This window comes from Tachypleus tridentatus, chromosome 7 (genome assembly GCF_004210375.1).
Source record: "Tachypleus tridentatus isolate NWPU-2018 chromosome 7, ASM421037v1, whole genome shotgun sequence".
In the NCBI taxonomy this organism is placed as follows: domain Eukaryota; kingdom Metazoa; phylum Arthropoda; class Merostomata; order Xiphosura; family Limulidae; genus Tachypleus; species Tachypleus tridentatus.
The window spans coordinates 38079207-38103065 of NC_134831.1; the positions used below are offsets into that span (position 1 = coordinate 38079207).

Genomic DNA, 23859 nt, shown 5'->3' on the forward strand with positions numbered 1-23859 from the left:
TGGGTAAGATACTGACGTATAATGACAATTCCACTGGACTTAAAAAAATCGTATGTCTTTCCACACAGAATGGCGGTATCTTATAAAAATTTTAGCTCTAGTGTTGGTTTGTCACTGAAACACGTACTCATTAGTGTCTTTCAGACATTTATCTGCAACTAACAAAAGAACTTTGTCCTGTTGAAACGTCTATGAAGATCAATAGATTAACTTTTCCCATATAATATACCCCCCAAAAAACTAAGTAACACAGTGCTTATTTGTAGCCAGTTTTGTTTGTTTGAATGTTGTGTTTAACAAAATGCCTAATAATTTGACCATAATGCTGAGCTGTGCTATTAACCAATGATGTAGCTCATAAACAAACATTTCATGAGCTTGCTTTTCCTATGAGAATATCCCTAGTTCACAGTTAAGGGTTTGTTTTAAATTCGTTAATATTCATACACTTCGATGAATTGAACGCGCTTTTAGAGCGAAAAGAAACGTGATGGTTAACAGAATGATTACGAATTAACAAGATCACTTACTGAACACTGCCTAGTTTGAGAAATACACATGTTTAAATTCTAGTGAAACAGGAACGGTGTTGACAAGAATGAACGCTGGTGACTTTTTTGGAGAAATAGGAATTCTGAATCTTGATGGCTTCAACAGGTAAGTCTGTCTACTATATCAAGTTGTAATACGGAAATTACCAATATGCACGTGCATTTATGAACGCGTATTTTACAGTGTGACTTTTAACACAAATTACTCAAATAAAGGATTTGTGGTAGTTTATAATCTGTAAGATAACATTTCAGTAGTAAATAATTCTGTAAACAAATGACTTAATATTTATGTTTTTGTAGCAACATGTAACTGTATAAGCAAATGGCTCTAAAATACACACTTTTTTGTAACAGCACGTAATTCTGCGCCCACGTTACTTTTAAACTCATACTGAAATAACATGTAAACAAATTGCTTTTTAGACACGTAACGCTTGATTCTGTATACAATCAGGTAAATAAGCTTAGTATAGAATCTGAATAACATTGTAGTCATATAATGGAAGAAGTTAAGTATTAAGCTACGCCTAAATGAAACGACCCTTGTCTTTCTATAGGAGAACTGCAGATGTTCGTTCAGTGGGATATTCAGAACTTTTCAGTCTCTCAAGAGAAGACGTTTTATCAGCAATGAAGGATTATCCTGAGGCTCAGGTAAAGCACATTTAATGTTTAATAAACACCTCGAGGTATCATGAAATTGAACCCAAGACTCTTGTGTGTATTTGTGTGGGCGTATTTTAATGTTCTAATACAATTAAGACTCACTTAGAGGATTAAGTAAGCGTAATCAGCAGTGAAGAAATATTCTGAGATTTATATTTTGTTGACCAAGAATAAGTATACGAGTATAAGGCAAATATATCCTAAGTTTCGTGACTTGACCTAAAGATGAGCGTATCGAAATACATTGTTATTTGGAGTTACATTTATGTCTTTTATCTGCTCATGGGCCGCTTGTTTTGTTGTTGGGGTTTTTTAGCATCTGATTCACTTTTCATGTACTATTACTATCAAATAATGTTCGGTTTTAATATTTACTTATAAACTCAGTCCAGGAAACTCCTTATTTCTTCGCCCCTTGGAACTATTGAATTATCTTAAAGTTCAAATAAAATTATATGGCGCTGATTTGCACTGTAGCTTTACAGTAGACATATATAAAGGTGTTTCTTTATTGTTCAGGTTTTATTGACTTCTTAGAGGGAAGACGGACAATTTCCTCTAAGAATTGATGTCTCTGAATCAGCCCATCTCTAAGTCACTTCAAACAACTTGCGTTGACAACAACACAATGAAACCAACTATTGCGATTTCACTCTAAGTGTGAACATCAGTCGCTTAAACCAACCACATAATTTAATGTACATGTATATATATATATATAGTATTTTGTTTATTTGTATAACACGTTCGTACTACTCTTCCACATTATTATATTTTTCTGTAGGACATCTTACAAACAATGGGCAAAAAGCGCTTGATGGAAGCACGACGGGCAACTGCGACGGGCAAAAAGAGCGATGGCGAAGAAAGTGTTCGGAGCACTACACCACGAAGTGCTACACTCGTAGATGAAGAAAGACCTTGTTCAGCCACCAATAGCAACAAGACGGGTAGCACGTTACGTCTATTCAAACGGGATATGAAGAGCTTGAAGAAACTACTGAGAAGTAAAAGTTCACCTGGGTAAAGTAGATACAACTGTTGTTTTTATACAATATATATGTTTTAATAGAACCATAATTACAAAACATTGGATCCTGTGATGAAATCCTACCTTCCAACTATATGTTTTTGTGGTTCTAAGTGCTTTTCAAACATTGTGAAACAGCCTTAATTAAAATGTAATAGTTTGTATTAAAAAGCCCCATGTTTGAAATTATGATATGGTAAAACCTGTTTTTCCTAGGGGAACACAGCTGTGTTTAAGCTGATCGAAAATCATAAGTTCTGTTCCGGAATGTTTGACCTCTTTATAGCTACCTTTGTTTTATGGTTTCAATTGTGTTCTGCAAAATCTATGATAAATTAAATTTAGGATGTGTGATTTTTTTGTTCATGCGAACAATCACTGAAAAACCAAACTATTCTGTTAAGAACTGGGACCTTTCTCCTGTTTCATTGATACTTAATATAATAAGCTGCTCGATTAAAGTGTCTAGAAGACAAAATATACACTTTTAAAAAATAGTAAATTTCGACAAGTGATCTAAACCTCACAAAAACCATAACGCAAATACAAATACTATTAACAGAAATACAGCTAAATATGCGAAAAATACATATGGATCTGAATATGTTGTAATAATGTGAAACAATAACATCACAAAACACAGCAGATGCATCACAAAATCCATCAAGTAATGCTGTATTAAAAGATACAGCAAATAATGCTGTTTGGCAAAATCTATCAGACATTGCTGTATGACAAGAACAGTAGGTGATGTTGTATCATAAAATCAGTTAGATAACATTGTGTTACAACATGATTCATCAAATAATCTGTGTCATAAGATACATTAGATGATGCTGTACCGCATGAGAGATGATATTCTATCAAAAGATCCTTCAGACGATTTTGTATCACAAGATCCATCATACGATGTTGTATCATATGAGACAGTGGAGGATGCTATGTCATGAGACATAGAATAGTGCTTTAACGTAATATCCATCAGACTATGCTGTACCACAGAATCCGTTACATGATGGTGTATCAAATAAGACAACAGTGTATAGCAGTCGCACTGATAATCAATATTCCAAGCTGGAGTAGATAAGACTATGTTACAGGATAAGCAGGTAATGTTTTTTAACTCAATTTCTGACGCAATTTTAAGTGCATTAGTGTTTTTGGAAGTTCTAGTTAGCGTGGTGTTAATGTGGCTGGGGAAGTAAAGTTGTCAGTTAAAAGTAATACCAAAAGGTACTTCATTGTTTCTTCCACTGGGATATCTGTGTCCTTAGGGATGATAATGGTTTGTCCTCATGAATGTTTGTGTTGCTAGGTGTGCAAACATATATATGTAATTTTGGCAGGAGTGATGACCATTTCAAGTCACTATCTGGACTTGGAGTTTCTTACTTAAATGTATTTATGGCTATGTATCTCAAGCAAGATAAATATAGCTTCCATATCTGCATGTAATCTATCCCTGATAAAGAATGATGTCCCTTGAGTCTATCCTGCATTTCATCATAGTCTCAAGGTCTTGCCCTATTTTCTTCTGTATAATGTCGTTATTATAACTCACTGGAATAGCCATTGTTTAGATTCCTGTACCAGCTGTAAATGTATGGATGTTCCATGGTGGAGTATTTGTGAGATTAATCTTGCTGCACATCTCGTATTTCGTGTCACGTGCTTTGGAAACTGATCATCTCTAGAAAGCACGACCTCTCTTCCACATTTCTTTCCTCCTTTGTTTAGACTGAGTCATGTCTTATCCACATTAACTATGTAGTTTTTCCAGATGATGCTGTCGTCACTACTCCTATGTAGTTTTCTAGACGTTACCATTATTACTACTCCTATGTAGTTTTCCAGATGTTACCGTCATCAATACTCCTATGTAGTTTTCTAGACGTTACCATCGTTACTACTCCTATGTAGTTTTTCAGACATTACCGTTATTACTACTCCTATGTAGTTTTCTAGACGTTACCATCATTACTACTCCTATGTAGTTTTCCAGATGTTACCGTCATCACTACTCCTATGTAGTTTTCTAGACGTTACCATCATTACTACTTCTATGTAGTTTTCCAGATGCTACCGTCATTACTACTCTTATGTAGTTTTCCAGATGTTACCATCTTTACTACTCCAATGTAGTTTTCTAGACGTTACCATCATTACTCCTCCTATGTAGTTTTTCAGACGTTACCGTTATTACTACTCCTATGTAGTTTTCTAGACGTTACCATCATTACTACTCCTATGTAGTTTTCCAGATGTTACCGTCATCACTACTCCTATGTAGTTTTCCAGATGTTACCGTCATCACTACTCCTATGTAGTTTTCTAGACGTTACCATCATTACTACTTCTATGTAGTTTTCCAGATCCTACCGTCATTACTACTCCTATGTAGTGTTCCAGACGTTACCGTCATCACTACTTCTATGTAGTGTTCCAGACGTTACCATCAGCACTACTCCTATGTGGTTTTCTAGACTTTACCATCATCACCATTTCTATGTGGTATTCCAAACGTTGCTATCACCGCTACTCCTATAGAGTGTTACAGGCGTTATCACAATCACAACTCCCACGGAGTGTCTGTTTTGAATAAAAGTTTCTAATTATTTCTTTTATTAGTGAGATGTTTTAGCGTACGAGCACTGCCAGAAAATCTTTTATAGGTTTCTATACAAGAATGGTGTCTGGCATTAATTGTTCGATTGTTTGTTTTGGAATTTCGCACAAAGCTACTCGAAAGCTATCTGTGCTAGCCGTCCCTAATTTAGCAGTGTAAGACTAGAGGGAAGGCAACTAGTCATCACCACCCACCGCCAACTCTTGGGCTACTCTTTTACCAACGAATAGTGGGATTGACCGCACATTATAACCTTTCAGGACGAGCATGTTTGGCGCGACCGGGATGCGAACCCGCGACCCTTAACACGCTTGGCCATGCCGGGCCGTCTGGCATTAATCACCTACCGGAAGATACATATGAGTGTTAACAAGTAGGTCAGGCAGGAATCTCCAACAAGTAGTGTAATGAGTTGTGTTACCTTTCATGTGCATTCTATGTGGGTATAATTTTCAAGTTGAGATACCCAAACGATTTGTAATTTGCAATGGTTTATTGTATTGAGAACTGTCCTAATGCTTATAATAAATGTTGCTGCCTTATAGAAAGGACTCTGATGGCCATCCTAGCCAATAGTTCAGAATCTGGTATGACGTTAATGCTAGTTAGAGAGGGTTTCTCTGAACTGAAAGGGTCTTATAGAAAGGACTCTGATGGCCATCCTAGCCAGTAGTTCAGAATCTGGTATGACGTTAATGCTAGTGAGAGAGGGTTTCTCTGAACTGAAAGTTTAGTCTACTGAAAGGGTCTTATAGAAAGGACTCTGATGGCCATCCTAGCCAGTAGTTCAGAATCTGGTATGACGTTAATGCTAGTGAGAGAGGGTTTCTCTGAACTGAAAGTTTAGTCTACTGAAAGGGTCTTATAGAAAGAACTCTGATGGCCATCCTAGCCAGTAGTTCAGAATCTGGTATGACGTTAATGCTAGTGAGAGAGGGTTTCTCTGAACTGAAAGTTGAGTCTATTGAAAGAGTATTTTATCATCAGTAGTGAAAGGGTATTCTATCATCAGTAGTAAAAGGGTATTCTATCATCAGTAGTGAAAGGGTATTCTATTATCAGTAGTGAAAAGGTATTTTATCATCAGTAGTGAAAGGGTTTTCTATTATCAGTAATGAAAGGGTTTTCTATTATCAGTAATGAAAGGGTATTCTATCATCAAATTTAAACAGCTTTTTTAGGAAGTATTTTCTTGTGACTCTCCAACATTGCAGTAAGTTATCATAGTGTCAGACTGGAAGACGTTTCACATGTGCATCAGGTGTGTGTACATTGGCCACAGGGTATAGGTATACACTTTCATTATCAGGAGACTACACAGGGTATAGGTATACAATTTCATTATCAGGAGACTAATCAATGCTTCTTATTACCTGTCACGAGACATCTCCTTTTTGTGTCCTTGGCTGTCCTTTCTGCTTTATGATCTGTCAACCCACGTATTATGTCTGAAACCATCTGCTACAGCTTGTAGATCTAAGTTTTGCTAGTCGTTTATTCCGTATCCAGATATCCCTCTATATTAATTAATGATGGACTCAATGAAACTCCCGATAGTAAACGCTAGGAACGGCCTGTTGCTGAAATTATACTAACACAAAACTAATATGATGTTAACATTAGCGATAATTCTTTACTTGTAACAACAGATCAATACGACTCTGGCCCCCAGTGGCCATGCAGTAAAACTGAAGACTTCTAACACTAAAAAACGAGTTTCGATACTAGTGGTGGGCATAGTATAGATAGTCTATTGTGCTGCTTTGTGCTTAACAACAGATCAAAAACAAATCAACTCACACTAATTAAGAACTAAAGCTATAATCAGTAAATAAGGACACTGCACTAAATATATAAACAAAACACAAACTGTGATTAAGACATAATAACTTGTACGTTTCTTTACCAGTGAATTAGAAACGTTTTATTATTATTACTGTACAAACTCTCTTTAGAAACTATTTACCAGAGTTTTAGAACGGGTTATTATTACTACTTTGTAAACTACTTACTGTATGCATTTTGTAGTTTAACTTTGAGAGTACAAATGTGTTTAATAGATCAACTGAAAGGTTTTGTTGTTTTTAAAATAAATAATGTTTCTCACGTCTGTTTTATAACCTAGAGGGACATGTCAAAGTACTGATTGTCAGCTAGAGATGGCGACACTTCCAAGTGGAGGGCGATTGAGCTCCAAATCTGGTGGAGAAGGACAAAGACATTCCTGTCCTGGTCAAGAGATCAACAACAGTCCAATTCGAAAGCTGTTTAGGTAGAATACCATTGTCTTGCAATAACTTTTTATTGGATCGTTCAAATCGTTATGGATTATTTGATGAATTAGAAAAAAGAAGTTGATTCATTGTTTGATTCAATATATAAAATTTCCTAGAACTTTGTTCAGCAATGTACTGTAGACTTAGTTTTCTATTTACTGGTTTTGTATATTGTGTTAATTGCAATTAATTATAAACAATTTGTGCAAGTATGCAATTATAATTGTTTGTGATAACATTCTGGCTTTCGTTCGAATTAACTGTCAAATTCACGTGTTAGGTTATTCACTCTCATCACTATATTTACTTATTTTTTCTTAATGTTTTTTTTACACCTTTCTATAAAATAAAAGGGAACGATATAACAATTGACAAAACGCCTGATACTGAACCCAAGAAATCAATTTTTTAAACAACAAGTGTCTATTTAAATTTTAATTGCATTTTTCGTACCAGAGTATAACAAAGTCATTTCAATGATACGCAAGGCATGCCTTATTACGTATGGTTACAAACCCAGTAAATAGAGCTTAACATTTCCGAGTTAAAAATAAACTAAAGTTACAGTGTCTTTACTTGACATGTTTGTTAAAAGATAGTATTTTTACTAAATTTGTGAAACGAACGCAGTTTATTGAGGTCAATATTTTACCTACTATTTAATTAACACAAACTTTGGTTTATTTGTATACAGGGCCTGTCAAAAGAATATGGATGTTATGTTGTTGTATTTTTCTAAGTATAAATGAACAACATTATCTTTCTGTTTCTGAGTGAAAATTAAGAATTCGAATTTTAATTATATATCGTTGAACAATCGAACATTGTTCTCTTATTGTTCAGGTGTGTTTAAACAATGAATGTTCCACCACCGCTGTTCAAAGTACATCATACCGTCGAGAAATTGGTGTTAATGTTGCATTTCAAGAACATGTCATCAACGGGATTTCTAGTTTTTACTAGATGGAGCCACCTACCATACAGCAGGAGCAACATTGTTACGTGAACTATTCCCAAATAGGATAATTTCTCGTAGTGCAGGCTTCTTTTTGTAGGTTTATATATAGGAAAGGGCTTATATCAACACCTACGGGCACTATAATATTTGAAAGATAACACAAAGACAGAAACTAAATAATGAACACAAATTATACCAGCAGATATTGTCGTCGATCATTGTAGTTTAATTTGTTTATTTTGAATTTTGCGCAAAGTTACACAAGGGCTATCTGTGCTAGCAGTCCCTAATTTATCAGTGTAATCATCACCCACCGCCAACTCTTGAGTTACTCTTTTACGAACAAAAAGTGGGATTGACCGTGACATTATAACACCTCCACGACTGAAAGGGCGAGCATGTTGGTGTGACAAGAATTCGCACCTGCGACCCTCAAATAACAATCGAGTGCCTTAACCACCTGGTCATGCCAGGTCAATTGTAGTTTAAATCTCTACACTTGTTCTGGAGGACCCTGTATTTTAACTGGTTAGAATTTCCAGGTACTAATTTTTACCAACTGTTTACCACACACTTTGGTTTATTATTATAATTTAGGTACTAGAAGATAAACTCCAAAACTAAGTAAACATTTAATAATATAATTAGGGAAAAATATTTTAATTAATTAGTTAAAATACGAAAATGTGTTTAAATTATATATGTAAAAACGGCATATTGTCAGGTTCCGAAGAAGGTCGAAACGTTGTTCGCTTCTCTACGTAAAAAAATTTCTCAACCCAAACGAGCCGTTTTTCATATATATTTTTTCTACAAGTGGGTTTTCTCGACATCACTGATTGTGTTTAAATTAGTTTTCCTCTAAAAAATTTAAAAACAAGATAAATATTAATTATAAAAACAGACAATTTCATTCTGTTTATATATTTATCTTATAAATATTAATTAGAAAAATAGAAAAAAAGATTCTATGTGTTCATTATTCAATCATAACGAAACGTAAAAGAAAAAAAACCTAATATAGAATTACATTGGTCATTGCAAAATCTCGCTTGATCAAATGTTTGACTGTTTACTGATATGCTCGCCCTCTGACGGTTAGGAAATGAGTAAAGAAAAAACAAAAGTTAAATGTTAATCTTTATATTCTTACAGTGATTATTCTGTCTCTCTACGATCAATATTTCTTCCCCCCTTTTCTTCTTCCACCTCTCTCCGAGAGCGTATGATTTTTCCGAAGTCAAATGTACCTGACACCCACACCCACAGGGTTCGTTGTACAACATAGAAAATGAACGAAATTGTGGCAGTGACTGTTAAGGCTAATTGCAGTAGAATATACAGTGAGTGGTTTCCCGCTGATTTAGCGGTAAGTCTATGGATTTACAACGCTAAAATCTGGGGGTCGATTCCCCTCGGTGGGCTCAGCAGATATCTCGATGTGGCTTTGCTGTAAGAAAGCATACAGTGAGTAAACTGCGAAGAAAACATATTTAAACTGGAGGCGTAATTGTCGATTTTTTGGACCCTGTTGGAATTTTTATTGAGGCGTCATGGTTTCCTTGAATTTTTTTTTGTCGTTACTGAAGTAATTGTGTTTAAATTTAATGTTATAAACGTCGCAGTTTTGCACTCGTACATAACAACGAAATTCACTTTTGCACATTGTTCGATTAACCAAAGGGAATTTCGGTTTTCCGTGTGAGCTGGCATGCATGGATTGGTCTTTTAGTTGCATAGATTGTTTTGAACAATTAAAAATAATGTTTTTGTTTATCTGTTTTGATGTATCTGAATTATGTTATTGTTTGTTGAAAATATTTTACCTTGCAGTAGCATTGTTTGGTGATATCTTATATGATCAGTTTTTCAGTTTTGATTTAGTTATCTAGCATAATAAGTGAAGTTTTTGAGAGTTTTGTAGTCTCTTCAGTGAGAAAATGAAGAATAACTTTACTGTATAGCTTAAAAACTTGGTAGTTAGACCTAAGTACGATATTATAGTATAACATCACAGTGTAGCTTAAAAGTGGGTAGTTAAACGTGAGTTCGGTATTTCTTGGAAAGGTGAAACATTTTATACAAGTGGCTCAAAAACTAGTTCTTTGCATCAAAACACGGACTGTCAGTATCTGTTTTAATTGAGCCAGCATAAATGTCTTTTATCAGATCATCCCTTAAGCACTACCCGATTTTAGGTTCAGAAAAAGAGAGAGGATTTTTTCAATAATGTATGTTCCATTATTGTTAAATACTTCCTGCGAACGATTCACAAGCTTCTGAATGTTACTTCTACAAAATTCTTGGGGTTGGAGGAAAAGAATGTAGAGACGGTAGTTTTAACATCTTCATGTGTTCCAAGCTCTTTTCCATCATAATAGTTCTGCAAACTTTGGAATAGATGATAATCAGATGGTACAAGGTCTGGAGAACAAGGAGGATGTGGAAGTTTTTCCCAGTCTAGTTCTTCAGTCTTTGCAGATGTGATCCTTGCTACATGCGGCTGTGCATTATTCTGGTGTAACACAACACCTTTATGATTGATCAAAGCAGGCCTCTTTTCTTTCAGTGCAACATTCAAGTGCTCTAACTGTTCACAATAGAAGTCTGATGTAATCGTTACATTGAGTGGCAGCAACTCACAATGGATCACACCAACAGTATCCTACCAAATGCTTAACAAGACTTTTCTAGGGTGGAGGTCTATTTTTGGCTGTGCTTTAGCCAGTTTATCTGCACTGAACCACTGTTTGCAGCACTTAACATTTTTATAAAATATCGATTTTTCATCTCCAGTGACTAACCTGTCCAAAAAAGATGAGTTACGTTCACGAGAGTGCAGAGAAGTGCAAATGTCCACTCTTGCTCTAAGGTTGGCTTCTGTCAAATCATGTGGACCTATTTTCCAAATTATGACACCTTTCTAAGCTGTTGCAGATGACGGTGAACTGTTGAATTAAGCTTATATGCTAGTTCTTCAAATGTTACAGCACAATCTTCATCAAGGGCAGCCAGGAGTAAGTCATCATTAAACTCAACAGGACGACCTGAACGAGGCGCATCACTTAAGCTGTAGTCACCTGAGTTGAACTTCTGAAACCACCTTTGACATTTTCTTTCATTGAGAGACTCTGCACCATAAACAACTTGAATGTTTTGTGTAGTTTCTGCTGCACTATTGACTTTTTTAAACTCATAAAACATTATATGCCTGATGTGCTCCTCAGACACATCCATCTTCATAAGGGTTTATTTTATTAATGATTTGAAAAAAATGGAGTTGGGTTAGTTTCTTTTATTTATCTGAACATTTCTATATACGTCCTGCTACATATTTTAGTCATTAAAGCCTTCTATAAAGACAGAAATGATGATGCACTTTCTGTATTAAATTTTTGGACATTACTTGTGAGATGATCTGATATTTGGTTAGAATTTTAAGATACTAATTTTACAAACTTTTCAGATCGCACTTCAGTTCATTATTACAATCCATCATTTGAACCTCTTTAGAGAACTTTGATGAACCAACAAGCAAAGCTCCCGACTCTCTCCTGCCACTAGAAGTCATTAATGATTAAATAAATACGCTGAAGTTATACTTTCCAAGCAATAGGTTCAAACTGAGTGTTTAGTTCTATTATTTTGATGAACAATAAGATATATATAATGGATAATCGCGTTTATTAACATACTATGCTCTGCGATATTCCCTATATACAAATTTATTATTTCTAATCATAAGTTATCTCAAGTAATTACATTACAGGGTATTCTTCAAAATAACGGACCTTCCAACAGTTTTCCTTGAGCATTCAAATAGTGCCGTCTAGCGGATTTTATATATAATAAAAAGAAATATATAGTTAAAACCGTATAAGCGACAAAGCAGTGACGTAGCTGGGGGGGAGCAGCATCGGAGGGGTTCCAAATTGATGTTATATAATTAGGAATTATGGCTTGCATTTTGTCACGAGGGGGCGCGAAAACTGACTTTGTCCCCGGACGCTGAAAACCCTAGCTACGCCACTGTGACAAAGATATCAAAATAAAAGAATAGGCTAAATATTCACCAAGTTTCTGTTTTAAATTTTTGTTTAAAGAAGTATGGCGTTTCGAACTAGTATTCTTCGTCGGATTATACAGTTTAAAGAAAGGCGTACGTATAGAATTCAAGGAACTTACGTTATCTCTTGTGAATGTGTGTTGGACCACTAATTAGTCTCAGAATAGAACATTTTTTCAACTGTCTTGTTGATGATGATGAGATATTTAACTATAGGTGTATCCTGGTTCCGAAGCTTAATATGATTTAGATGTTCTCATGGTTGTTCACCGAGACAGCGGTCTGTTTGTCCAGTGTATAAACTGTTGCATAGTTTGCAAATTGTATAGTGCATGATACATTCAATAGTACATGTAAAGGATTGACTTATGTTGAAAGCTGTGTTCTTTCCTCGTATGTGTATAATGCTGCTTAAGTTACATAAAATGGCAAAATCTGTAAAGATGTAAAAAATGTAGGTAGATTAATAATGAAAACTTACCTTTTTTGTTTTATATTAATGTTGGTCCTTGTTGACTATGTGATTGAACTTTTCATTCTGACTTGGTCATTTTTTCACATTTAAAATGTTTAGAATCATATATTAATGGTTTTTGACTCGGCGGCAAGTATGCATCTTATACCACAAAAATCGGGTTTCGATATCAGCGGTGGACGTAGCACAAATAAACCATTCTGAAGCTTAACAATAAGCAAATCTTTTCCACCATGTTTTTTAATATTTTAAAACATGAATACTGCTACAAATATAATTTCACCCGAAAAGATATTCAACCCTCACATGCCTGAAGTAAACATCAATGCAGAAGAGCGTATTTGGTCACTTTACTTACCCCTGGACTTTTATATCATCATTAACCTAATGACTGCAGAGAGCAACTTACCGTTAAAGTTGAAAAAAAAAAACACAAAAATATTAATTTACCACCACTGTCAAACCTTTTGATCAAATTTTCGAGGAACTTCGTTTTGTGTTTGTTTATTATATTTTTGTCTCTTCGACAAGGAAGAAAAGAATAATTGTACTGTTTTTATTTCTTTAATAAAAATAAATATGAGGTTTTAATACGATTCAAGAATGTTTGCATATGTTGAGAAACATAACAATTGGGTATTTCAGGATTTGACAACTTGTGGGAATACTAAAGAGTTCAGCGTTGTAAATAGTGTCAGGGCAATAACTCCACTGTTCAGACTTAGGTAGAGTCACTTACGTTTAACTGGAGTGCTCAAATCCACTGGCCTGGTAACGAGAGTTCGATGGTAATTTACTACCGACCAATAACAAGAAAGTTAAACACCCTGCCTAATACACCTCTTTTTCAACCCATTCTCTAAGTAGATTTATTTTATAAACTCACAGCCTGCGAGTCTCGTGTTCGAATCCCCATCATCGAACATGCTAGCCCTTTCAGCCGTTGGGACATTATAATAAAATGATTAATCCCACTGTTTGTGGGTAAAAGAGTATTCCAAGAGTCTGTGTTGAGTGGCTAACTGCCTTCCCTTCAGTCTGTCACTCTCAAATTATGGACAAATATCGCAGATGGACAGTTATAGCTTTGTAAATATTTAAGAACAAACAAATGATTTTATAAACACCTTTTTCCCATTAAATAAAGAGCAGGTCGAGTTTTTTTTCTTTGCGTAGCTGTTAGCGATCCACTTAAACATAGAAATCGTCAACGTGCAACTGGTTCGAATGTCATTCACGATAATATATGCTGTGAGAATAAATTGTGTACGTCCTCTCAAAAAAAAAATTAAACGAAGGAGGATCATGTGTTTGTTTGTTTGTTTGAATTTCGCACAAAGCTACTCGAGGGCTATCTGCGCTAGCCGTCCCTAATTTAGCAATGTAAGACTAGAGAGAAAGCAACTAGTCATCACCACCCACCGCCAACTCTTGGGCTACTCTTTTACCAACGAATAGTGGGATTGACCGTAACATTATAACGCCCACCACGGGAAGGAGAATCAAGTCCAGATTTAACAATGTAAGTAAACCGTCTACTCTAGAGCTTCGAAATTAATAAGGTTTTATATTAAATCTATATTCTTTAGAATCGACTGTTTTGCACTCAATTTACAGTGTTCTCTCTTACGAGAACTGTTCACAGAAAAATCAGTTTAACTACAAAATAAGCGTGCACTAAGGTTAAGAAACCAAGTTTTAAAGAAATATTACCCGGCATGGCCAGGTGGTTAAGGCACTCTGCTCGTAATCTGAGGGTTGCGGGTTCGAATCCCCCATCACACCAAACATGGTCGCCCCTTTTTGCCATGTGGGCGTTATAATGTGACGGTCAATCCCACTATTCGTTGGTAAAAGAGTAGCCCAAGAGTTGATGGGGGGTGGTGATGACTAGCTGCCTTCCCTCTACTTCTACACTGCTATATTCTGAACGGCTAGCGCAGATAGCCCTCGAGTAGCTGTGTGCGAAATCAAAACAAACCAAACCAATCCTTGAAGAAGTGCTTCACACCTCTATAACCGTATGTAGCTTAAGTAAAGACAGTGACGTTACGTACAGACAGGCCTGCTAAAATAAAAGTTCATCAGAAATTTCAGCAGTTTTGTTTTTCGGTAAGTGTTATGTATGTCTAGTGGTGATGATAATAGTACAGGGCGGACTATTCAAGCCGACCCTGTAAAAAGTGAAAACACGTAACAAAGTATTATCAACTAGTGTTTTATGGATTTTTAAAAATAAAATAAAACACGAAAGCAGCTTCGTTTTTTTATTTAACTGAATGGAAAATGTACTTACTATAAGTGTCTTGATACTGGTGAAACAGAACAGAACACTATGAAACACATAATAAATAAGTAAGCATAGAAACCCGTAAGTACAGTTGATATCTGGAATGTCACGATATTACGTCATACAGTAATAACCTAGAGTTTACGTTTATTACTAGAATATTCGAAGATTTGTACTGTTGGTTTCGGGTTTTGTTTTGGTGAACACTCATGAAGAAGCTGTAAAGCGAAACGTTAAATGTTTAATGAAATAGAAACAACATTTTGGTTTTATAAGGTCGTTTATCTCTATACACCAATATGTACTACAGAAATTGATTATATAGTTTGTGTTTAGAGAAATTCAGAAACATTGATAAAAACTACGCATGTATATCAAATAGCGTAGACACGAATAATTGTAATAGTGTGACAACTTCAGATATCGCCTGAATTAATTTGCTGGCGTATTTTATGTGCATGTCCAACTTTCTTGGCGTATTTTCTGTCGTTAAGCTACGCAACTTAATACATTTCACGTTTTTGATCTATTAACGTTTACTCATCTAGCTATATTAGCTATAAAATTAAAGTTGAAAAGTTTGTTTTAAACTTTTAAGGAATTACATCATAATCTAAAAAACTGAACTTAAAGTCAGGTGTTAAGACGCTGTTCACATTTTCTGGTCCACTTTAACTGACAAATGATAACGTTAATAGTGACAAATTTCAAGCAGTTATTCTAACGGACTTTAAAAATAACTTTTCTACAGACAAGCTCATGGAAGTGTTTGTTTATTGATATATGTAATTACAAGCATTATATGAACCAAGAAATGGTAAACATTTTGCAAACTAACAAGAAATTTAGCTTAGGATAAAAACAAACCTCAACGAACTGTAAGGTCCTGACTGCTTCCTGGGTTTATAAATAAATATAAAACGAGACAAGCCTATGTTACGTACTATCAGTTATACGTACGTTTTGCCAATATATAAAATGATAAAATGGCACTATAAAATATTCAGCATCTGTTCTGGAAGAGAAAGTTTGGTCTAAGGTGATAGGTAATAGATGGTAATTCGAAAAGGGAGGTTTGTTTGTTTTTTATTCCTTGGTACTTCAGTGTAAAATATGTGTTAAGATTTAAAATAACTACATTCTTATACTTTTATTATATTTAGGAGGCTTCATCAGAACAGTGACGTATCGGGAAGACAACGAATAAAAGGTATGTTCTATTCTTACTGCTCAATAGAATGTTTTGATGCGTGTTAACTTTAACATCTGTACTGCCATATCACTAGATAAATAAAAATATAATTATTTTCCGTGGTATTCAAACTCATATACAAGAGTTTAGTCATTTTCTGCCTGGGCTAACGTTTAATATGGGTCCATTGTTTGTTTCTTATTGCCGAAAAATTGTGATCTTGTCTAAATTTATAGCCTCGGGTGCGTCAAATCACACTATTCGACTAAAGTAGCCCAGTAGTTGGTAGTGGGTGTGAATTACCTTCTGGTTTATCTGTTTAAAAGACCTGGAATGGCCAGGTGATTAAGGCACTCAACTCGTAATCCGAAAGTTGTGGGGTTCGAATCCCCGTCACACCAAACATGCTCGCCCTTTCAGCAGTGGGGGCGTTATAATGTAACGGTTAATCCCCACTTCGTTAATAAAAGAGTAGCCCAACAGTTGGCGGTAAGCGGTGATGACTAGCTTCCTTCCCTCTGGTTTTACACTGCTAAATTAGGGACAACTAGCGCACATAGCCCTGGTGTACCTTTGCGCGAAATTCAAAACAAAGCTAATTCTGTTCAAAATTAGAAAGCGGTTAAGTGTCTTTCGCTAAAATAAAAAATGGATACAAAGGAAAAAATGTAACTCCGCTAACACAAATAATGGTTACATATTTTAATTCTTACGTTGTTTAACAGTTATCTAAATTTAAAATGAAATAAGGTGATACGATTATTAACCTAAAAACAAAAGTTTAATTTAGCAAACTAATAAACTAATCGCTGTGTCTTTTAATGTAATCGGTAAGCATGACAAACTAGTAAACCGTATTTTAAGTACTGGAGTAAATTCAGTTTTCTATATTTTTTTGTAATTGAAACACTAAATATTCGATGAGAGTTTATATAACGTTTTGGCAGGACTTGCAAGACGAATATCTTGTGTGAAGGCGCAGATGAGTGAGGGAGCTGCAAGATCTGGGGTGAATATTAACCATAGATCCCCTCAACCAGCCCTTTCTCTCTCTACTCAAACTACAAATTATCGCCCTTAAGGGGAAGGACTTCCCCTTTTGGAACGGCTAAAACTGCTCAAAGAAAAAGAAAGATCTATGAATGATAAACTTGTGATAGGAAAAACATCTGTTCCACCTAAAATAGTAGCAGTCCCTTCAATGAAAGTAGAACCTATATCTTCAGAGCCCTGTCGCCCACTGAAAGAGAATCTTCCATTGATAGAACGCATTAAGCTGCTGAAAGAAAAAGAAAAGGCCACCAGCCAATCAGCGACCCACGACCAAAGTAGCATAGCAACAAATATGGAAATGCAACCACAAAACTCTCAGACTTCTCAGGAGAATGATTGTTCTCAGGTGATCGGTGAGGGCCTGCCTCTTTTAGAGCGTTTAAAGCTACTGCGTGAGAAAGAAAAAAAACAAGATTTCGCTCCACAAGGAAGCAACTCCATGGTTAAAATCAAATCTTTTACAAACACAGCAAAGGATTCCATAAACTTCAGGAAGAATATAGGGAATGAGCTGAATTTCCAAAGTTCTGACATTAATATAGATCAAGAAGATACATCATTATCAAATAAACCATTGAAAACCGATAAAAATGAAACAAAAGTGCAAGTTCATTCTACTACAGATTCAGTGAAACATTTCGATAGTTCCTACCCGTGCCAAAGTTTGTTTAACAAAGAATTAGATAGAAAAGATTACACAACCGACGATAAAACCTACGGAAGAAATGAGTGTACTAAAACTGCTTTTTCTACATCTACCAGCTTTCCAAAATGGAAGATAACACTACAGAAACCAGCTAAGGAAGCACTTTTACCTCAGGATACAACTTTGTCGTTGAATATGTCTAATCACCATATGGAATCTGCAGTCCGAGCTGTGGAAACTGTGAATTTTATGGTACAAAGTGACGTTAATTCCGGATACAATATATTGCCAGCAAGACTTAGAGAACCCGGTGAACTAGTGGAGCCGCAAACTTATAACGAATTCAACAACGTGCTTCCAGATGTCGTTGGTGCTTCTCGTAAAATAGCCTTTCCCGTGAGACCTGGGGAGCCTTTGTGCCTAGGAAACATGGAAGTTGTAGGTGATCGGTTAAATTGTACAACAAGATATTCTAATTATGGGGACGTTAATAGAGCTGTTTCCACCTCCATTCCCGAAGCAAACGTATCTAGCTGTCAGACAGCTACTGAAACAGAGTTAGGTGAAGTCCCAATCTTAGATACCTTACAAGTGACAGAGAAAGTCTGGTCACGGTCCACTGAACACTCCCAAGATGGAAAAGGTGATATTTTCCAGACGTTTTCTCGTTCTTTTCCACAGTCAACGTCAAGGCCAAAAACTGCTCCACTAGACCCTCCATGGAATCCAAATGGAATGGAAAAATCTAAAACATCCCTTAGCCATGTAAACCTGGAGAGCCAAAAACCCATCTTCACATTGTCAAATTTCTTTGAAGATACTTCAGTAGGTCAGCTTTCAACTAATAAACCAAGAGTTGTTTCTGAATATCGTCAGAAACATCACTCTAGGAAACCAAAAGAACTGTTGAAGTATGTTCCACTGTCACCAGAACTTCTTAGGGCTGAAACAGTCCTCGGACATGCTGCTCGACGTACGAGACTCGTCCGCATGGAGGCATTTCAGGAAGAGAGCAGTGAAGAACTGTCCAGTGAAGAACTCGCTCCAGGACCTTCTAGTCTAACTAAACGTGACGTAGGTTGTCAAACGTACGTCAACACTAAAGATGCTCAGACTGAGGTATGTATCGAAAGTGTTCTTAAACCAGCAGAAACTGTGGTTCAGCAACTACAACTAGACGATATTGCACTTGAAACGGGGTCCATTACAAACCGCTCTGCTAGATTCGAATTAGAAGACCGCCTTCAACAGCTCTTGAGTGAGGTTACAGAGTCCCTAAAATTCTATTTAGTAAGTATATAAAATATTAAATAAAAAATATAAGTGTTTCTGTGTAAACTGGAGTGCGTTTGTAATATAATAGTGACGAACACTTAACAATTTTCTGACGTTTAGCTTTTTAGTTCAAACAAAAGACTATAGAAAAAGAACAGTTGGCTTAGGAAGTTACTGAGTAAACATGAAGATATATATATATATGGTAATAACTGGCTTAGGAATCTATTGTACAGGCAAAAAGATATATAGAAACAGCTGTCTCAGGTATTTATTATTTACACATGAAAATATAAGTGATGTCTAATTTAGAGTTATTTTTTATATCAGTATATTGCAACGATGACTGTTGAAATAATGATGCTTAACAGGCTTTTAAGAATTTGTTATCATCCTGTACGCAGAGAATCAGAAATTATGTGGCTACATAATTTAAATTACTTCTTTTTACTGAAGGAACAAAACCAGCAAGTGTTTAAAACTCGTATAGAACAACTACAAGACGAGCTCCGACAACGTAATGGTTATATAGATGAACTCCACCACGCGCTAAGAACAGTGGTGAGCAAGCCTGAAATGTTTTACACTTTATGTGGCAAACATATCTAATTTGTTTTTCCTTTTAATTTCAAGTTGGTCCTTGCTTGAAACGATTATTATTGTTTGAATAACCATTGTGAATTTTTTAACATTTTTGTATAACAGAATGAAAAAAAATTCAGAAGGGAATTATATGGTGTTAAAGTTTACAAAAAAAATCTATTTTCATACAGCATTCTCCTGGGCCCTTCAGGTCAGCCATGAAGGAGAGCTGCTTGCAGGAAAAGATCGCTTATTCTGACTCAACTTTGTCAACAGAATCAGGAGATGAAGAGCTTCCCTTTATGGTTAGAAACAGTATAATTATTATGTTGAAATCATAAGCTGTTGTTACTTCTTTTTTATCAGTCTTTGGATTTCCCGACTTATAAATGTTAAAAACAATTAGTTTTGGTTAGATAATTACTATATAAGTTATTAACGAATAATAGACGTTATGCTATACGAACTTAAGAATAATGTATTTACATTCGTCATTGTCTGCTGACTCAAGCCTGTGCATGGCTCACAAATAATGGTGCAGATGGTAAAATTCAGACTTCAATGATTGTACTTGTTAAAGTCATAAAACTGAATTTTGTTCTTTGTCAAAGATGACCGAAACAAAATACACTGCTGGCCAAAATCTTAAGACCAATGAACATAAAGAAGAAATATGCATTTTGCGTTGTTAGACTCAACCACTTATTTGAGTGGAGCTTCAAAAGATGAAAATAAGAAAAAGGAAACTAAAAATAAAAAACTTTTATAGCATTTAATAGGGAAAATGTGAACATTATAAAATTAGCCTGAATACTAGCTGGTCAAAAGGTTAAGACCATACCAAAAAGAAGTCCTAAACAGGGTAGGAAATGCACAACAAGAGGCCTTAGTAGTGAATTTCACAGCCGTCATTGCAAACATTGGCTTTGTCATGGTCGATATAAGCGTTTGCAGAAGGCTGGCTGGAATGTTATTCCAAGTGGTGAAGATGGCTTCACGAAGATCATGCACTGTTTGGAATTGACGTCCATTTCTATAGACTTTCCTTGCCATCCACCCCCAAATATTTTCAATGAGGTTCAATTCGGGCGAACACGCTGGATGGTCCAAAAGAATCACGTTATTCGCCATGAAAAAGTCCTTGGTCCTTTGGGCATTGTGGATTGCAGCGTTGTCCTGCTGAAAGATCCAATCATTTCCACATAAGCAAGGGCCTTCAGTCAATAAGGATGCTCTCTCCAACATACCAATGTAGCCAGCTGCTGTTTGACACCCCTGTATACCCTGAAGCTCCATTGTTCCATGGAAGGAGAAAGCACCCCAGATCATGATGAAACCTCCTCCACTTGTCGTATAGAAAATGTGTTCGGTGGGATGTCCTTATTGTGCCAGTAACGTTGGAAGCCATCTGGACCATCCAGGTTTAATTTTTTTCTCATCAGAGAACAAACTCTTTGTCCACTTTTCTGCGTCCCATGTTTGGTGCTTCTCAGCAGAGTTTAACTGAGCTGTTTCATAGTGTGGAAGGAGGCGCGGCCTTTGAAAATGTTTACCTTTTTTAAAGCCTTTCTCTCGTAGATGCCGTCTTATTGTTCTTTAGCTGCATTCTGAGTCAGTAAGGGCCTGAATCTGGTTCGACGATCGGCTGGTGTCTTGCCAGACAACCCGTCAAATCCTCCTCCTTAACACCGGCAAAATTTTCTTGAGCCGACCACTTGAAATTCTCGTTCCGTATCCCTCAGGGTCTTTTAAGAAATTTGCATCAGCAGTTTTACTTCGCCCAATCTCACCAGCGATGGCACGTTGAGAGAGACCTTGTTTTCGCGGCTCGACAATTCTGCCACGTTCAAACTCTGTCAACTTTTTAGCCTTTGCCGTGTTTTCACCCAATTTAACACAGGAGATGTCAGTGGGATAACGCTAATGCTTGAATACAAACGACTAAATTTCGTTACGTGTTTACCGATTAACGCTTCATTTCAGCATGATCTTAAACTTTTGACCAGCTGGCATTTAGGCTAATTTCATAGTGTTCACATTTTCCCTATTAAATGCTAAAAATTAAATGCTTTATTTTTATTTTCCCTTTTCTTATTTTCATCTTTCGAAGCTCTACTTAAATAACTGGTTGAGTCTAACAACGCAAAATACTTATTTTTTCATTATGTTCATTGGCCTTAAGATTTTAGCCAGCAGTGTATATTTGTGCAAATCCAAATAAACATCAGGCAGGATGGAAAATGTTTCCAAAATTACTAATCGTACAAGTATGATTATTTAAGACATGAGAGTAGTATATAAAACTTAGGATCAGAGGATCTCGAGTATGAGACGTGAGTAGCTGCACCACCCAACCTGTACCCAAAGAATATTGGCGCCTGAGGAAATGAGAAAGATCAAAGGCTGCCACCTAGTGAAGAGTATACTTTAAGGCCAGGAGGTTACGTGACGCCATCATTTAACGTACTGACGCCAGGGGGGTGATCACTTTAAGATAACGAATAAATCCATTGAGTGAGGATAATTTCATGAAGTGCCCCTGGAGGCCGATTTTTCATAACGCGGCACCAGGGGTGGAATTCCCAGTCTGTGCTACTAATAGGTGATGATGAGATCATATACCATGTACTATCAAATGAACATGATTGCCAAGGTACATTGTGGTAAAAAATATTCTGTTTCATTAATTTAATTATTAGCATAAAATTAGTTCTACATTGTCATTATGTTCCAGTTCCTACTTTTACGGCCCGGCATATCCAGGTGGTTAAGACACTCGACTCGTGATCCGAGAAGCGCAGGTTCGAATCCCTGTTGCACCAAACATGCTCGCTTTTTATCCGTTGGGGCGTTATTATGTTACGATCAATCCCACTATTCGTTGGTAAAAGAGTAGCCCAAGAGTTGGCGATGGGTGGTGATGACTAGCTGTCTTCCCTCTTGTCTTACACTGCTAAATTAGGGACGGCTAGCATAGATAGCTCTCGTGTAGCTTTGCGCGAACTTAAAAAAACAATATCCTGCTATAACCTCACTTCATTGTCTTATTCAATAATAAATAAAGCATTTTGAATACGTTTTATGTATTACAGTTTGACTACTCTTACAGTCTTTTTCTTCATTGCATATAGGATAACTTACAATATGTATAGAAGACTGTTTCTCACACTAACAGTCAAAATCCAGATATATGTCATATTAACAACATTAAATTTAGTTTTATATTCAAATTAAAACAAACAGAATGGTTGTGTAATCAATTCGTGAATATGTATAATAACTAAGTAAGTGTTTGAACACATAAAATTAATACTTATTTTGTTAAAGTTTCACTATTTGGATATCGGACTTCAGAATTAACTCACACGATTATAGATTATTTTAATTTACAGTCAATGTAGTCCTGAAAAGGCCTGTTTTCTATGTAACTGTATATATAAAATGTTCAATCTCTAGATATGTATCCTATATATCATATTAATATCCACCAACTAAATGAACTTACAATCTGTATAGTTCTTAGAATGACTGTTTCGAGTGACTTTTTGTAAAGATTCAAACCCTGTCTATTTCCGTCTGAATCGTAACAACTAAAAGTTATACAATATACCGAAAGATATTAAATTTAGTCAGTTTTCAAAATAAATGGCATAACAGTAGATGAAATTCAAATACATATGTAGATTGTTTCAAAACAAGTTTTATACTGTAAACTGACTAAGAAATTTAGCAGCATATGATATTTTCTTCTTTGCCAAGAAAATATATCATCTGATCTGATATATCGACTTCTGTTTTGATTTACTTGTATATATATATATAACGAACTGTCTGTTAAGTACACTGATACTTTGTACAAACGTTCATTAAATGATGCTAGCTTTCATTCCCATATCACAGTGAGGACTCATAAGCATAGTTCATTTCAAGAATAGTGTAAGCAAAGAAGCCCCTGTGGCTAATTAGACTGTATGTAAAGACCTATGGGTCGATAGAGAGTCGAAAATGGCCTCTAGAATAAGGTTGGTAGATGCAGCTAAATGTGCTAGGCCTAGCAGCAAGAGTAAGTTAATATCTGTTCCTTTTCTCGAATCTTCTACGGTAGTTAAATTCATTATTTAGAAATACATTTTAATTTAATTATTTGTTTTAGGATTCTTAAAAGATATT

At 35.7% G+C, this 23859-nt stretch overlaps 1 protein-coding gene across 1 annotated transcript in view; it reads left to right on the forward strand.

Moving 5' to 3' along the window:
• The window catches only part of Cngl (Cyclic nucleotide-gated ion channel-like), a 94101-nt gene that overhangs the window by 61311 nt on the left and 8931 nt on the right, over positions 1-23859 (forward strand). Inside the window, 8 exon segments of the mRNA XM_076511163.1 lie at positions 574-657; positions 1112-1208; positions 2005-2243; positions 7002-7148; positions 16105-16151; positions 17081-19122; positions 19564-19668; positions 19881-19994. Coding sequence (XP_076367278.1) covers positions 574-657; positions 1112-1208; positions 2005-2243; positions 7002-7148; positions 16105-16151; positions 17081-19122; positions 19564-19668; positions 19881-19994 — 2875 coding nt within the window.